Raw genomic sequence first — 18,373 nt, forward strand, 5'->3', positions numbered from 1 at the left:
TGTGCTGTTTATTTTACCCAGTTGCCTTTTGATTCTGGAATATAATGGTGCAGATCCTTAGGTGATAAAATTAATAAAACAAATCTCTTGAGTGAACCTATACAAGGGACAGTCTTTCTTTTTAAAGTATTTTAATAATATCAACATATATTTGATTTGCACAGTTTGATGGTGTAAGACACTTGCCAGGGTATTATTATTTCATGATATTAGGTGATTTAGAGGGGTATTATAAATGTGATCAGAAGCTCGATCAAAACGTGATTTTAAAGTGCAAATATAGGTGGAGAATATGAGATTTAAGAAGCAAATTCTGGAGTTTAGGGCCAAATCACCTGAAGGCATGGGCGGTAATGAGCGATTTAAAATTGAGGCTGCATGCAAGTCTATAATTAGAGAATAGCAGAGATTTTCGATGGCTATCAGGCTGTACAAGTCTAGTCAACATCTGAGCAACAGGGAGTCCTGATTTGAAGGTAGTCTTCAATTGAAACAGGATAAGAAAGAGGAGAGCATTGGGACCAGGATGCTTAGGTGTAACTCATTTCACATCGTAATTCCCATTCTTATTTTTATATTTCCATTATAAATTCCTCTGTCCCTTTTATGATGGAAATCGACAAATGTCATCTGTTAACATGGAAATTTTGTGTTTAATCCCCACATCCAATGACTGATGTAGAATTTGAACAGCTGGGCCCAGGCACTGACCCGATAGTCATAGGCTGCCAAGCTGAAAATGACCCATTTATTTATACTGTTTTCATTCCATTAACCAGTTCCCAATCAATGCCTCATCCCATGTGTTCCAATTTTGTTTATCAACCTTTTGTGCAGCACTGTGCCAGATCTTCTCTATACTCTGTTATTTCCTCAAAAAAAGTTCCCAACAAGTTTGTCAAATGTAATTTCCCTTTCATAAAGCCATTTTGTCTCTGCCTAATCCTGCAGTTATTTTCTCAGCATCCTGTCATTGCATCCTTTATTATGGATTCTTGCACTCCTCTGCAACTGATATTGAGCTAACTCATCTACGGAACCCATTTTTTTTCTATCCTTTTTCTTTTTTAAACTGTGGGGTTATATGGCTAACTTCTAAACTGCAAGAATCATTTCAGAGTGTCTCTAGCAGTTGGAACAATGACCGCCCATGCATCTAGCATCTCTATAACCACCTCTATGAACACACTGATTTGGATCATCTGGTCCAGGGTATTTATCACCTTTTTAAGTCCCATTGATTTATCTAGTGATATTTATGGCTTGCAGTTCCTCACTTACACAAGACAGTTGTACATGCATTGCTATCCTGTGTCTCCATTGGGTGACTGTATTTTTTTACCCAGCAACATTTTTTATCAGCTTTTCACCTCAGAATAAACACATTTTATGCTGAGGTGCTTCTGTTGCTGGCACAAAGCTGAATGTTGTGCTGCAGCATTAATTAGTAAATAATTATATGAGCACTTAAGTCAAACATGCTGCAAGGTATAGTGCCTATACTCACAAAAATGGATACCTTTTTTAAATAAAATGAAAAGAAAGAACAAATCTTGGTAATTTTGCTCATAGAGTATATTTTATTTTACTCCACATTTTTAAAAAAGTACATTTTGCAATTAAAAGCACATCTGATTTTGACATTTGGCCTGAAATTGTATTCTTTGGAAAATGAAATAACATTAAATCAGAATTATGAAATAAACATAAACACCGTGGGAGGCACGGTGGCTCAGTGGTTAGCACTGCTGCCTCACACCGCCAGGCACCCAGGTCAATTCCTGCCTCCGGCAACTGTCTGTGTGGAGTTTGCACGTTCTCTGTGTCTGCGTGGGTTTCCTCCGGGTGCTCCGGTTTCCTCCCACAGCCCAAAGGTATTCAGGTTAGATGAATTGGCCACAGTAAATTGCCTGTAGTGTTAGGTGTATTAGTCAGGGGTAAATATAGGGGTTGGGTTTCTTTTCAGAGGGTCGGTGTGGACTTGTTGGGCTGAAGGGCCTATTTCCACACTGGAGGAAATCTAATCTAATCATACTTCTTGCTGACACTCTTCCTGAACACCTGATTTCTATTTTCACTGATCTGAAACTGTTGATATTAAAAAGAAGCAAACATAGACATATGCATTCTTCTATGCGGGCTTATGAAATATCTGCAAATGATTGAAAACTGTTTTATCTTTGTATCTCATCCATTATGGTCAGAAGAGTCCCATTGTCAGTTATCATTGAAGGGGTTCCTTCAGACAAATGCCATGACATTATAATAAACGACTGTGGACGCTGAAAATCTGAAACAAAAGCAGACATTGCTGGAAAAACTCAGCAGGTCTAGCAGCATCTATGGAGTGAGGTAGAGTTAATGTTTCAACTTCAGTTATCTATCTTCACCTTAAATTTATGAAGGTCATTGGATTCAACATTAACTCTGCTTTCTCTCCACTGATGCTGCCAGACCTGCTGAGTTTCTCCACCAGCTTGTTTTTGTGCCTTGACACTATGCCTTGCCCCTCTCCAACAAGTCTGTAGGGGCATTCATAAAATCTTGCAAGAGCTGTAATGTCCTGACTTAAATATATCAATTATCGACGCCACGGAGCGAGACAAATGAAATGATTATTGATCTTGTTCACGCTATCTTGCTGTATGTAAACTCCCTGCCATGTGTACCTACTTAAAAACATGAGCTGCATAAAAGGTGGTTCATTGGCTATGAAAAGGCCCGTCAGGACATGAACAGCACTGGAATGCATATTCTTTCCATTATACTGAGTTTCTGTCCAACCCAACAAGTTAGACGGAGCCCTTCTGTCGTCAAATCAAAATGAACAGAAAGGAATGATATAATAAACCAGTTTTTATCGAGGAAGCTATGATTTGAATAATGATCATGCAAAGTTTTCAAAAGCTGCTTAAGAGTAAATCTTTATTTGTTTGAAGTATCACTGACCTATCTCTGGAATTTCCGCTAGGGATTACCTTATGAGTAGGTGTATACATGGTATTCCTGAGCATAATAATAATTGCTATTTACAGGGACAATCTGAGTGAAATCAATTTTAAAAATCCAGTGCCTTTTAAAGGTATTCTTTAGCTGTCGTACCACATGCCTCAACTGCAGTGGAATGCGAAACAGACTGGGTGCTCTTGTGAGGAGTGTGCAGACCAGGAAATCAGCTATGTTGTCCAAAGTTGTATGTTAACACATAGCTTACATCAATTTTTGTAGGGCTTTTAAAATTGTGCCTTCCTAGCTATTGAACTCTCATTCTAAAATAAAAGTTCAGGAAGAAGTCAGAACTTTGAGAGGGTTTGACCAAGTCCTGTGGAAAGGAAATTGCCTGGAATCTGTACGCTGGATTTGGAATTTTGTATTTTTCTTGAAAAGTTGGAAGTACAATCAAGTTTCGTTATTTTCTGTGAAAGAACTCTTGTAATATTATCTATCACTGATATAATAGCAAACCCCCTTCAAGAGTTGGATTTTCATTTGTCATCGGGAGCAGTGAATTGACAATGGGTGCTCCAAGTATTACACTCTTTTTCTTGCAACCTGCAGAACCACCTTCAGGCTGTTAATTGAAATATTTTTAAAAATATATTCTTAGGATGCTGGTATCACTGACAAAGCCAGTTTTTCTTATGTTTTTTAAGCAACTTGCTCCGATGTTGTTACACACCTGTGGAGCAGGTGGGATTTTATTGCATTTCCCTAATTGCCCTTGAGGAGATTATGCTTTCTTCAGCTGTTGCGGTATGCATTGTAGTCTATTAGGGGTCAGTAACGTTGTCCTGGGTTTGCAGTAAGGCTAAAGACACCAGTCAGCCTTCCTTAAAGTGAAATGTTGGGTTTTTATGACAGTCCAATATTTTTGTGATCTCCATTACTAACATTAGCTTTTTTCTTCCATATTTACTTCATTAACAACCCAAATCTAATCAGTTGCACCTTCAATTTTCAATTGATTTCCAGCCTCAGCAGCTTTTTTGGGGAGAAATTTTCAAATTTCCACTTTATTGTGAAGTAGTGCTTCCTGACAAAATCTCCGAATACCTTGGCTCTAATGTCAGTGTTCTGCTCCCTGGTTTTGGACTCCCCCACTGGAAGAAATCATTTTTCTCTGTCAACCTGATAAGATCTACTGATCATATTAAATCCCAAAATTAGGTTGGTTATTAACCTTCTATACTAGACAGAATACAAGTCTAAGTGAATTTTACATGGATACTTTGTGTCCATCAAACAGAAGCCTGCACCTTTGTCAGGTATTTGTTGACTATCCATTCAGGATGTAAGCATACCTGTTGCTCAATGTTTGGACTGGATGAGGTTTTATTTTAAACAAAGATAAGTTGTTATTAATTCTTGATAGCCAGTCTGACTCAGGAACAGAACCTGAAGGGGTAGACCGGTCATAACAATTCTTAGATTATTAACAGTCAAATCTATATAATGGTACAGACTAGCTCTTGCACAGATGGAGTGATTCTAGTTGAACACATGGGAGGTAGTTAACCAAATCGCACTGCGAAACTGTACAAAATCAATGGTTACATTCCTACAACGTGTATGAACTTGAGGTTCTTTGACTCTTGCCCACTCCCAATTTGCAGCGATACTTTATAGAATAGAATCCCTACAGTGTGGAAACAGACCCTTCGGTGCAACAGGTCCACACTGACCCTCTGAAGAGTAGCCTACCCAGACCCATTCCCCTACCTTATATTTACCCCTGACTAATGCACCTAACCTACACATTCCTGAACATTATGGGCATTTTGGAGTAGACAATTCACCTGATCTGCACATCTTTGGATTGTGGGAAGAAACCGGAGCACCTGGAAGAAACCCACACAGACACCGGGAGAATGTACAACCTCCACACAGACAGTTGCCCGAGACTGGAATTGAACCTGGGTCTGTGGCGCTTTGAGCAGCAGTGCTAGCCACTGTGCCACTCTAAATAAATTTCAAATTTACCAGACCCATTATTAGCCAATCAAATCACAGTCCTCTTGTGACATCACTTTTCAGTTCCCCCCTCAGAATGTCCTGCCTTCTGTGGCTGCTGTCCATTCTAACCCACTTAGCTCTAGTCCTGAACTACTGGTTCCACTACCAACAAATGTTTCAGTAGCACATCTCTCTTCCACTTTCTCCCCATGCCTCTTTACTTTGGTTAGAGGAGAAGGAGGGAAACACTACAGGATGTAGTGTTTCTAAACTTACTCAATTTTGATATGGGGAGAGTAGCGTATACTTGTCAGACTTGTCTGCTTTTTTGACTTTATTAGTTTATTGAAGACTCAATCATCTTCATTGGTGTCCATGCAAGTCAACTAAGATGACTTAATGAAAACCTAGTGTAGTTAGGTTTCAGAATTCAGCATACTGTTCATTTGAATTAGCTGAAACACTCTGAAAGCATATAACGTTCCTCATTTACTTGCTGTGCTAAATCTGCATTATTAAGTTTGCCCTGGTATGATTTAACAGAACGTGTCTTCATTTGTGGACCTGTCAAAATTGTTTAGTCCTAGTTGAGTATTTGAATCGGTGCATTCCCAGTTCTCTAGTTGGAATATGAGATTGCAGTTTTGTACAAAGTTAATATTTGGTAGTTTCTAAATTTCTGGTGATAGGCAAGCATTGCATAAAAATATTTTCCTGTGTGGTTTCCATAGCAACCTGCATGTTTATTTGAAGTGATCAAGACTATTTATTTTGTTTCAAGGCTGTTTGCAAATATTTGCAATGACTTCACCGTTACATGATGTTAAACCTTGCTAAATTATTTTTCTTTTAAATATCTCTCAGGTCATACTGAAATAGTGAACCAGAAGCAAATGAATGCCCAAGACATCTCTATGGAAACTCATGAACAGGCTTATTGTAAATACTATCCTCTTCCCTCCCCACCTGCATCTATATTAGGCTTACCACAGCCAGCATGCTAACCAAATTAAGAGAAAATCTATTTAGATTAAGCAAGACTACAAAATCTTGACAGGAAATGCATCATAAATTTATGGATGTAGATGTGTTCAGACACATATTTAATATTCATATATCCTGTAAATAACCCTAGCACTATGACAAATGTTACAATCAAAGAGAATAGTATATTTACTTTCTGATGTCTCATTTTGTGGAGATGTTTTGCCATTACATTCTATAAAGAGTGTGATATGGTTATATTGTTAATCTGTTATGAGATCATTGTATACAAAAAAGATAGCACCTACAGGGTTGGAAGAATCCTCACAGACATTTACAGAAAATAATACTCCATAGAAAACGGAAACCCATTTTGAAAATTAGTGTACAAAATGGGTTTTTAATTTTTCAGTAGTAAACTAATCAATCACTGGAAGAAAAATTTGATCAAGAGTGATCAACGGTTTTTTTTAACAGAACAAACGTGAGTAGCGACTTTTAATAAAACTACAATATTTTTAAATGAACACACTGGGTATAAACTTCATAGTAATCTGAAACATTGCACAGAGGTAATTTAACTTATCAAGGTTTATTGTCTTTAGATTGTTTATGCCTTTGTTGCCTAACAAGCAAAACATGAAAGGATGTCTTCTTCCCAATGCAATACATTAAGTTTGAGGCGTTAGGTCTTACATTGGCAACAAAAGATGGAGGATCCTTTAGTTTGTCGAGGCAACTTATTTCCAAATATGATGAAAAACTCTGAAATCAAGAGCTCGACACTGATCCTTTTGAAAGCAGACTAGAAATGTGGAACTGCAGAGAATGTGGCTAGCTACAGAGTCAGACAGGATTACTTGCAGAGACAAAGCTTGTCTGTTTTATTGCAGCTATAGTTGTGCTTGTTCAAGATATCCACTGTGTTGGAAAAGATTCTTCTGACTCTGAAAGGTGCACCATATTATAAATTCATTTATAATCTAGAACATGATATATGTAACAGTGCCTAAAGAAAGTGGGACAATTATTCACAAGTATGTGCGAAGTGTAAGTTGTACCAAAACTGTATTTTGTGTGTTTTTTCACATTGGTAAAGCAGACAATTTAGCTGGCAAAATTTGATGAAAATCTAGTTGGAGTATAGGTTGAGAGGAAAAATTAGCTTTTTTAAAAAGAAATATTCTTTTTCTAACAAAAAGGCTCTTCCCAAATAAAATTGCACCCTAATTTCACTATTCTCGTTTTACTGGCAACCGTGCAAAAGCGGGGGCTGGTAATTTTATTTTTTTCTTTTAAGCCAAATTATATCCTAAGACTGTAAATCTTACCAAATTTATTGTCTTCATTTTACAAGTCACAAAATCCAATAGTGACTCTAATATAAAGTTTAGAAGAGGCATCAGATACAATAGAGCATTGTTCAACAAAATTAGTTTGTAATGTCTAAAACTTAAACACAGAAAATACATGAAGACTGTAGTATAACATTTGAATTCTGTCATTGTGTTGATTTTAGTGCCAGGATAGCAATCAGTAACCACAATAAAGTCAGCATGCAGCAGATACAAAAATAAAAACTTTTTTATATTTTTTAATTGTACCTTGTATTTAAAGAATTATTGTTTCAAGACTTAATCAACATTTTAGCTAGATCCATCCAGCATAATGATTAGAAATTAGTTAGTAGCTTGAACAAAATCTTTATTGTGTTGAAAGTATTTACCATTTTCATAATAGGTTTATCTTTTTATAAGATTGGTTTTCTGATAAGGTATGTTTATGATTTTATAATAGAATTGGTCTTAAAGATAATGTGTAGTATTGTTTTTCTTCGTTTGTTAAACTTTTTTCTTACTGAGGGTTAGTAGTCATTTTTAATCCTTACTTAGACATACATTGAGTTCAACTAACACAAGTCAACTGAAATTATGGTTAGGAGGAGAAAGTGAGAACTGCAGATGCAGGAGATCAGAGCTGAAAATGTGTTGCTGGAAAAGCGCAGCAGGTCAGGCAGCATCCAAGGAACAGGAGAATCGACGTTTCGGGCATAAGCCCTTAATGAAGAAGGGCTTATGCCCGAAACGTCGATTCTCCTGCTCCTTAGATGCTGCCTGACCTGCTGCGCGCTTCCAGCAACACATTTTCAGCTCTGAAATTATGGTTATACAGTGATAAGATACACCATATCAGAAATCATATCACAATGATACTTTCAAATGCCAATGCAAATGCCCATTGTGATTAGTTCAATAGCTAATACATCATAATAAATTTCTCGGATTTGTGTTTGTTTTTAAAGCTCTGTTTCTATTTTCCAAGCATACTCATTATTCAACGATATTATGTTTTTATCTGTTGTGCAACAACGCAGTACTTTTCATCAAAGTTATGATGTAATAGCAATAATTTCTGCTATGAAATAGTGTACCAGGCTTAAAAGCTTGTTGCACTATGGTGAAAATGCCTCACTTTTTGGCCACAGCACTTACCCAGCGCACTTAGTTTTTTTGTGAGGCTTCATACTCCACCTCAACAAATTTTATTGCCTAATTAGAATTTTACATTGTATAAGTTGAACTTAACTTGAAATAATTATATGTCACAATAAAAGCATGAATTATATGTAACATTATGGTTTTTTTGGTTTTAAGAATAGATGAAGTTGTATGTTTTTACATCAGTTTTCCAACTGACAACGTAAACCATTTGACCTGCAGATATTGACTTTGTGTCATCTGTGTACTGTCAGATGGTAAAATATTGATACCGTTTGAATATTTTCAAAAAGGTGCATCCAAGGAACATTTTGCTTTAGTGTTCTCAAAAACAAAAGGGTTTGTTGTTTCTGAAGTGTTATGACTGTCTCAGAGTTAGCATGCAGCTAAAATATTTGATCCTGGTGATGTACAAATATGGATAACATATCTTGTTGCACTTATGTACATAGTAAATATGTAATAAAGCTGTCTTTATATTGTAAAATGAGCAGCAGAGGTTTTTAAATAAAAACTAAATACTCCGTTCAAAGCGTTCTCATGAGAGAGGCAGTTGTGTGTGAATTGTAACTGTTTACTGAAATATAATATATTTCCTATTGGAATACTTCGCAGTTAACACTTAAACTGTATTTTTAAAAGCTATATGTAAAAATTGTATGCTGCAATTTTTGTTCAGAAATGAACTTCCAAGCCTCTTTTGGGGGTGTACTAACAATATTTAATCTCTCATGCTTGTAGTTTTGAGCAAAGGTAAAATATTCAAACCATATCATAAAAGCTTGACAGTCAAACAGCATCCCACCCCAAAACAGAACATTCTTAGCCAAACAAAAAGCAATTTGTGTCCCCTTTTAACTCTATCTTATTTGCAATTTACTGGATTGTAATGTCAAGAATTATCTAATGCCATACTAAAGAGTCATGGATGTTTGTAGTCAATGCAATGTGATTTCTATGTTCATTTCACTGATCATTAAAATGATCCATAGTGTGTTAGGTTGGAAATAATCAGTCAAGCTCTTCTGGCGAACGCCTGGAAAGCATTCTTATCAATATTTCAAAAAACCAGTTTGGACTGTATACTAGTACCTCCAGCCAAATAACTTCTCTAGCCATGGTGATGCTTGGTGAATCTTAACGGTTGAAGAATGTAATAGCTCCACTCACAGGTTGCAGTCCACGAGCACACTGGCATATATGGAGCACGGTTAGTGATACTCGTGCCATCGGCTTTGGTGATCTGTCACTTTGCAATGAAATTATTTGTCTGTATACAATTTGTCCACTTCCCAGGTGTACCATTCTGACTGAACTTTCACTGTAATACTGCCAGATTGTCGTGTTTATGCTTCAGTTATGTCATATATTGAATGAGATTCACTGTTATGTTTTTTGAAAATACATCTATTTGTTTTATGACCATTGAGGGGAAAATAAAGAAATATTTGGGAAAAAAATTGTGTTATTTCTGAATTCTTAATCCATCTGTACACAAACAGATTTTTTGCGTATATTCTAGAATAATGCCAACCACGTAGAAACATGTAGCCCTTCAGACCTGTTCTACCATTCATGATGTGGAGGAGCTGCTGTTGGACTGGGGTGGACAAAGTTGGAAATCACACAGCACCCAGGTTATAGTTCAGCAGGTTTATTTGGAAGTACAAGCTTTCAGAGCACTTACTCTTCCTCCAGCTAGTTAGTGGGGCCACTAGCTATCTGATGAAGGAGCAGCGCTCCAAAAGCTTGTACCTCTTGAACTATATCCTGGTGCTGTGTGACTTTTTCAATTTTGACCATTCAGTACAATCTTGGCTGATCATGTAACTCCGTGCCCTGTTCTTGCTTTCGCCTCGTTCTCTTTAGTCCCAAAACAATATCGAACTGCTTTTTGAAAGCATTCAGTGTTTTGGCCTCAACCACTTTCTGTGGCAGAGAATTCCACAGATGCTCCACTCTCATCTCAGTCCTAAATGGCCTACCCTGTAAGCTTTAGACTGGTTCTGGATTCCCCAGTCATCAGGAGCATCCTGCATTTACTCTGTCTAGTTCTGTTAGAATTTTATAGGTTTCCATGAGATTGCTCCCCCTCATTCTTCTAAACTCCATTGAATTTAGACCTAACCAATCCAATTACTCTTCATACGTCAGTCCTGCCATGCCAGGAATCAGTCTTGTAAAACCTCATTGCACTCCCTCCGTAGCCAGAACATCATTTGTGGGCGGCACGGTGGCACAGTGGTTAGCACTGCTGCCTCACAGCGCCAGACACCCGGGTTCAATTCCAGCCTTGGGCAACTGTCTGTGTGGAGTTTGCACATCCTCCTCATATCTGCGTGGGTTTCCTCTGAGTGCTCTGGTTTCCTCCCACAGGCCAAAGATGTGCAGGTTAGGTGAATTGGCCATGCTAAATTGCCCATAGTGTTAGGTAAGGGGTAAATGTAGGGGTATGGTGTGGGTCGCGCTTCGGCGGGGCGGTGTGGACTTATTGGGCCGAAGGGCCTGTTTCCACACTGTAAGTAATCTAATCTAATCATTCTTCAGATAACAAAACCAAAACTACAGCTACTACTACAGGTGCCATCTCACCAAGGTCTTGTTCATTGCAGCAAGACATCGCTGCTCCTGTATTCTGATCCTCTCTAGGAAGGCCAATGTAATATTTGCCACCTTCGCTGCACCTGCATGCTTACTTTCAGTGACTAGTGTGTAAGGAAACTCTGATCTTTTTGCACATCCAATTTTCCCAATCTTTCACCATTCAGATAAAATAGTCTGCCTTCCTGTTTTTGCTTCCAAAGTGGGTAACCTCTCATTTATCCATATTATACTTCATTTGCCATGCATTGCCCCACTCTATCAATTTGTCCAAGTTAACGCTAATTTAGAATTTTTTTTGAAAGATGCTTCGCCAAAGCTTTTTCTTAAAAGATTAAAAGTGAAAAATTCTGAAAATTGTCAGTGATCAGACAGGATGAGTGGAAAGAGACTGAATCTAACTCAGTTTTTTGTTTTGAAAACGTATTTAAGTAGTTAAAATTGAGCCCTTAAAAGTTTTGGATTGATCTTTTACCAGAACAATGGCGATTTGGAGATTAACAGTTTTTAACTAAGGACAAAGCTAGGATACGATTTGTGATGGGATGGAGGATAAGAGAGATTCAGTGACCAAATTGATAATTGCTTTGCACCAAGGTGTGATAATGAGATAAATAAAGTAAAAAATAGCTCCAGCGTAGCTGTAAATAGTAGTACAAGTAGTCTTTTACTGTTTGTTTCCTTTGAATGGATTTGTTCAGACATTAAGATTGTTGGCGATACTTTTGAATTTCAATGGTTCTTTATTGCTAGGTAATACCCATTGTAATTGAAGTTCTAAAGTGAGCTGGGTTTAAAATAAAGAGGTTTCACGCAGTAGTTAAATGCTAGAAATGTTCTCCAGGTCAGGTGGCAACTGTGGAAAAGGAAGCAGAGGCAATGACTTTTCATAACTGGAAAATCTAAATGATAATCAAGAACAGTGAGTGCTGGAAATCCAAAACACAAACAGAAATTGCTGGTGAAACTCAGCAGAGCATCTGTGGGAGAAAACTGTAAAGGTGCGGTGACTTTTTGTCAGAGCTCAAAGTTAAGAGATGTAATAGATTTTAAACAAGTACAGAGGCAAGAAAAGATGGGGGAGGTGGGTGGGCTAAGAACAATAGAGTCTTTGCAGGACTCCATCCCATTCTCCCAGTTCCTTCACCTACGTTCGGATGACGTGGCATCCTTCTTCCGTGACTATGGTTTCCCACCTACTCAGGTCAGATGCAGTTGAGGGCCAGTCAACCAATCAGCTGTGCTTCCACTCTTGCCCCTCCCATCACTCACAACAGCGTGATCATGTTCCCCCTTGTCCTCCCTTTTCATTCCACCAGCCTCTGCATTCAAAAGCTCATTCTCCAGTTCAGACAATTCCAGAACGCTGCCACCAAACGCATCTTCCCCTTTCTTTCCCTTACTCCCCCACTCTGCGTTTTGCAGGGATTGTCCCCTCTGGGAAACCCTAGTCCATTTCACAACCACCAACACCACCCACCTCTCCTCAGCATTTTCCCTTGTAAACACAGAAGGTGCAACCTCTGCCCCTTCACCTTCTCCCTGCTCACCATCCAAGGGCCTAAACGGTATTGTATTCGCTGCACCCAATGTGGTCTAGATTGGAGAAACCAAACACAGTTTGTGTCTCTGCTTTGCAGAACACCCCCAGTCTGTGCGTAAGCAGGACCCCGACCTTCCCGTAGCCGGTCATTTTAACACCCAGCCTGCTCGTATGCCCACAGGTCTGTCCTCGTATGCTGCAGTGTTCCAGTGAATATCAGTGCAAATTGGATGAAAAACATCTCATTTTCAGACTAAGCACTTTACAACCTTCTGGACTCTATATTGAGTTCAAAACCTTCAAATGTGAACCATTTCTTTCCTTTTTAGCTTGTTAGCATGCTCCCCCATCCCAGTTACTGTCTTTTCAAGTGTGGCAGGAAGCACACCACCATTGTTCTGCCATTCTCACATTCCGATCATATCTAAACTACTAACCTCCTCTCCACCAGCACCCTACACCCATTATTCTTGCCCCCACCCCTTCACCAAACTATAAGCATAAATGCTGTCCCTCCACACTTCACCAGCTCTGAAGAGACATCTAGACTCAATGTTGGCTTGCCTGACCACATGTGATTTGCAGACCTCCAGTTGTTTTCAGAGCAATAGGAAACATTTGTGATAGAGTGGAGGGCAGGCAAGATCAGGTCGCAAAAGGGATGATGCAAGATAGAATAAGCTGATAACAGAGCAAATATAGAACCAAGAGATATTTCTATAAAATTCCTCTACATGGGAAACAATCAAAAAACAGCTGCTGTCTATGGGAAAACATGGGTAGAGTTATGATTTCAATCTTCAGTTTGGAAGGAGTATAAACTGCCTCATTGAAAGATATGGTACTATTCCCAAAGCTTATGTTGGGCTTCCATTGAGCAGAATAGGAGGCTGAGCAGACTGTGGAAGGAAAGCAGAGAATTTTAATAACAGGTAACCAGAAACTCCTGGATTATGCTAAAAGATTGAAGTGAGGTGTCCCACAAAGAGGGTGTCTAATCTATCTAAAGGAAACCACAGCATAAGTAAACTTGTAGCTATAAGATTCTGAATAGATTACCTATATCACAAGTCTGCATGGAATTATACGTTCTCATCTGTACATCACAGTACAAACATCGGGAGTTGTTAGGAAGACAAATTGTTGGTCACAACACACTCAAATGAAACACATAATCACTTCTGGACCTGTGCAGCAATATTCTACAAGTAAACTGGCTTGATTATCCAGCTGTCAACTAGACACACATCAAAGCCACTCAATATCAATTTAAATGACTACACCAAGGAACTTTATATGCAGCCATCTCAAACGATCATGCTTTAGAGGAATGAAGGTGGGTAATACACTTGGCTTGGAGTGAAAGAAAAATTAAAGTTTTGAGACCCACTCCAAAGATTTCAGCACAAAATCCAAGCTGATATTTCCAGAATAATTTCTAGGGAATGAGTATTGTCAGAAGGTGCTGCCTTTTTGGTTAGATGTTAATCTGCTTCCTCAGGAGGGTGTAAAAGATCCCAAGACAACTATTTGACCGGGATTACAGCCAATAGTTATATAATACCTGGGAGTGCAGAGCTAGTTGTTATGTGGAGCAGTGAATAACATGGATTCTTGTGAGGAGAAACCAAATAAGTCAATCAGGGAGAAAGAAATTGAAAGATATGTTGAGACAGTGAGATGAAATAGGGAGGGAGGAGGGTTGCTTTGAATGACAGATTAATTCGTCCCACTAGTCTGGTTCTATGCTGTAAATTGATATTGTTTAACATCAGCTTAACTATCAAAATTGGAAATAAATAAGTTTTTTTATACTTGTATATAAGTTGCAGTTTTGTTGTTAATTCTAAAATAAGACACCTTACTGACACAATTTTAGCATTGACAGTCTAACCTTATAACCTTTGGCCACCAGTGCGAATACTGAAGGAGAGTACAGTTGAAAGGCCAACATGTTTGCCCAGTCTACAAATGCACTAGTTCCAATTATAAAACTCTTTAGGTTCAGTAAAAGGTGCATGGCACTTCCCAGGAGGACTGTCAAACAAAAGTGGACACTAAATTATCATAAGATTGATCAAGCAGGAAGAGGAAGGGATAAAAGTTTTGGGAGGGAATTACACAGTTTAGGGTCAAGACAGTACTCGGATAATCACTGAAGATGAGAAAATAAAAATTGTGAAATGCACAAGAAGGGTGGGTGATTATGCCTGCAATCAGTCCCAAACCCTTGGAGGCTAGACGCAATAAGCATAATGAAAGATTTGCATTTACGCAACATTTTCAATAACCTCAAGACATCTCAATGTACTTTGCAACCTATTAAGTACTTTTGTTGTGGGATCGCTGTTGACAACATCACTGTCATTTATTTTTTTGAAAAACAGTTTGGTTAGTATAGGAAACAAAAGCAGAAATTGCTGGAGAAACTCAGTAGGAGAAAGTGAGGACTGCAGATGCTGGAGATCAGAGCTGAAAATGTGTTGCTGGAAAAGCACAGCAGGTCAGGCTGAAGGCTGAAGAAGGGCTCATGCCCGAAACGTCGATTCTCCTGCTCCTTGGATGCTGCCTGACCTGCTGCGCTTTAGGAGAAACTCAGTAGGCTTGGCAGCATCTGTGGAGAGAAAGCAGAGTTAACATTTCGAGTCCAGCGACCCTTCTTCAGAACTTCAAAGTGAAAAAGGGTAATTGGACTTGAAACATTAACTCTGCTTTCTCTACACAGATGCTGCCAGATCTGCTGAGCTTCTCCAGCAATTTTTTTTTGTTTCAGATTTCCAGCAACTTGTCACCAGAATTCACCAATCCCACTGCTGTCTCTGAATAACCATCAGCTCTCAGCAGGCAGGGTTTCTGCTATTGGGCTCCTCAATCACGGGAAGACCCAACAGTGGCCACTGCAGGACACTCCATCAGGCAACCCCCTAGGAACTGATTAGGTTTTCCCCATCAGTTCTCTGACCATGTTGTAAGACTTGGCTTGGATTGCAACTGGCCTTTGCTGGAAAATTATTATTTTAAAGTTAGCTATAATTCAATTAATTTCACTGCATAAAAGATTTACTTACTGACAAAAATACACATTTAGTGGAAACTTTTGCTTTTGTACTCTGGGACAATTTGCAACAAAAACCAATATAAAGGCAAAATAGCAAGTATTCTAGAGAGTGCTGATTGATTGGCCAGTGGACTGTGATTAGTAGATTCTGGATTAGTGGTGCTGGAAGAGCATAGCAGTTCAGGCAGCATCCAAGTAGCTTCGAAATCGACGTTTCGGGCAAAAGCCCTTCATCAGGAATAAAGGCAGTGACCCTGAAGTATGGAGAGATAAGCGAGAGGAAGGTGGGGGTGGGGAGAAAGTAGCATAGAGTACAATGGGTGAGTGGGGGAGGGGATGAAGGTGATAGGTCAGGGAGGAGAGGGTGAAGTGGATAGGTGGAAAAGGAGATAGGCAGGTAGGACAACTCCGGACAAGTCATGGGGACAGTGCTGAACTGGAAGTTTAGAACTAGGGTGAGGTGGAGGAAGGGGAAATGAGGAAACTGTTGAAGTCCACATTGATGCCCTGGGGTTGAAGTGTTCCGAGGCGGAAGATGAGGCGTTCTTCCTCCAGGCATCTGGTGGTGAGGGAGCGACGGTGAAGGAGGCCCAGGGCCTCCATGTCCTCGGCAGAGTGGGAGGGGGGGAGTTGAAATGTTGGGCCATGGGGCAGTGTGGTTGATTGGTGCGGGTGTGCCGGAGATGTTCCCTAAAGCGCTCTGCTAGGAGGCGCCCAGTCTCCCCAATGTAGAGGAGACCGCATCGGGAGCAACGGATACAATAAATGATATTGATGGATGTGCAAGTAAAATTTTGATGGATGTGGAAGGCTCCTTTAGGGCCTTGGATAGAGGTGAGGGAGGAGATGTGGGCGCAGGTTTTACAGTTCCTGTGGTGCCAGGGGAAAGTGCCAGGATTGGAGGGTGGATTGTAGGGGGGCGTGGACCTGACCAGGTAGTCACAGAGGGAACGGTCACAATTCCTGTGATTAGTAGAGACATTGGCATGGAGAATGCACCAGTTAGACAGTGATTGATAACTAATCCTGAATGTGCAAAGAATTATGTTACAACCAACTTGCCAGTTAGACTCACAGGGTGGCACAACTTTGTGTACTGGACGCTACATCTATTAATATAGAGCCCTGTTATTTTCCTGAAAAAGAACACTTACACAGTTTTGAAACGTGTGGCGCTAGAACAGCACAGCCGGTCATACAGCATCAGAGGAGCAGGAGAATCAATGTTTCAGACATAAGCCCTTACACATAGTGTGCCTGTTTTAACTCATCATTAGGAATGTGGTTTAAAATTTAAACAATGCTTGGCAATTAACTATTGGACATCATCTAACTGATACATTCTATGTGACAACACCTCAACCCAGGATGCGATTCAGTCCATGTGTGGTTCAATCAGCACTCTCCTCACATTCAGTTGTGTTGTTTTCACTTTACATTGGTATTTCTCATGAATTGTCCCAATGAGGGCTTTTATGAAAGATGAAAAGCTTTGACAAAATGTATTTTTTTCAGTGATTCTCAACTTTTGTACTACCAAACAACTGTTTAAATTATTCTTTCATACCTTTATTATTATAGAATCCCTACATTGTGGAAACAGGACCTTCAGTCCAACATGTCCATACCAACCCTCTGAAGAGCATCCCATCCAAACCCATTCCCTTTGCATATTACTCTACATTTACTCTAATGTATTTAGCCATTACATCCCTGAACACGATAGGTAATTTAACATGGCCAATTCACCTAACCTGCACATCTTTGGACTACAGGTGGAAACCCACCAGACACAGAGAGAACGTGCAAACTTCCACACAGGTAGTTGCCCAAGGGTGGGATTGAACTTGGGTCCCTGGTGCTGTGAGGCAACAGTGCTAATCACTGAGCCACTGTGCTGTCCCAAACCATGTATAATTATGGTTCTTCTAAGGTGCTTACATCTGCTACAATTGATTCACTAAAGGGTTAAATAAATTACAGGCGGAGGAGGGTGGAATGGCAGTAAAGCATCACTATAGAAACACTAAGTGTGACTAGATCCTATAATTATCAGCCTGCATTTTTAAGATGGCAGCTGTGTTTCCAACATTATAACAGTGAAAACACATCAAAAATACTTCATTAGTGAGAAGGGAAATAACAAATTTTAACTAGAGATCCCCTATGACACATGAGAGCTGTGGAAATATTAGTAAATAGAAATGGTTTTGAAGAACCATGACTTCAGTATCTTAAGAGCTACGACTACACCCTCTGGTGTAAATACATGGTAATAATCCAGTTACTCAAGTCTCAGCCCAGAATTTACTGGAGAACTAATACTGGTTTGATGTATTCCCAGTGATCCAATTGCGTGACATCGCTCATGCAATACTTACTCTGATGGTTGAGGAAGGTGGTGTGGTGGTAATGTCACTGAAACAGTAATGCAGAGGCTTAGACTCATGCTCTGGGACAGAGTTCAGATCCTGTCACGGCACTGGGTGAACTTTACATTCAATTAATAAAATCTGTAAGGGTGGCTATGACTACAATGACTATTTGTTGCAATGCTCATCTGGTTTGTTAAAATCCTTCAGGGAAGAAAATCAACCATCCTTATCTGATGTGCCTACATGTGACTTCCGACCCAAAGCAATGTGGTTAACAGTTAACTGCCCCTGAAATTGCCCAGCAAGTCACTCAATTCAATGGCAATTAGGGATGGGCAATACTGGACTTGTCAATGATGTC

At 39.4% G+C, this 18,373-nt stretch overlaps 1 protein-coding gene across 7 annotated transcripts in view; it reads left to right on the forward strand.

Annotated features, from left to right (window-relative positions):
* mbnl2 (muscleblind-like splicing regulator 2) overlaps nucleotides 1-7,404 on the forward strand; it is a 128,924-nt gene extending 121,520 nt beyond the window's left edge. For all 7 annotated transcript variants that reach the window (XM_072578009.1, XM_072578004.1, XM_072578011.1 and 4 more), the window contains one exon: nucleotides 5,818-7,404. In XM_072578009.1, coding sequence (XP_072434110.1) covers nucleotides 5,818-5,832 — 15 coding nt within the window. In that variant the 3' untranslated portion in view covers nucleotides 5,833-7,404. The remainder of the gene's footprint in view (nucleotides 1-5,817) is intronic.
* Nucleotides 7,405-18,373: the final 10,969 nt, after the last annotated feature.

Source organism: Chiloscyllium punctatum, chromosome 9, assembly GCF_047496795.1.
Source record: "Chiloscyllium punctatum isolate Juve2018m chromosome 9, sChiPun1.3, whole genome shotgun sequence".
NCBI classification, from domain to species: Eukaryota; Metazoa; Chordata; class Chondrichthyes; order Orectolobiformes; family Hemiscylliidae; genus Chiloscyllium; species Chiloscyllium punctatum.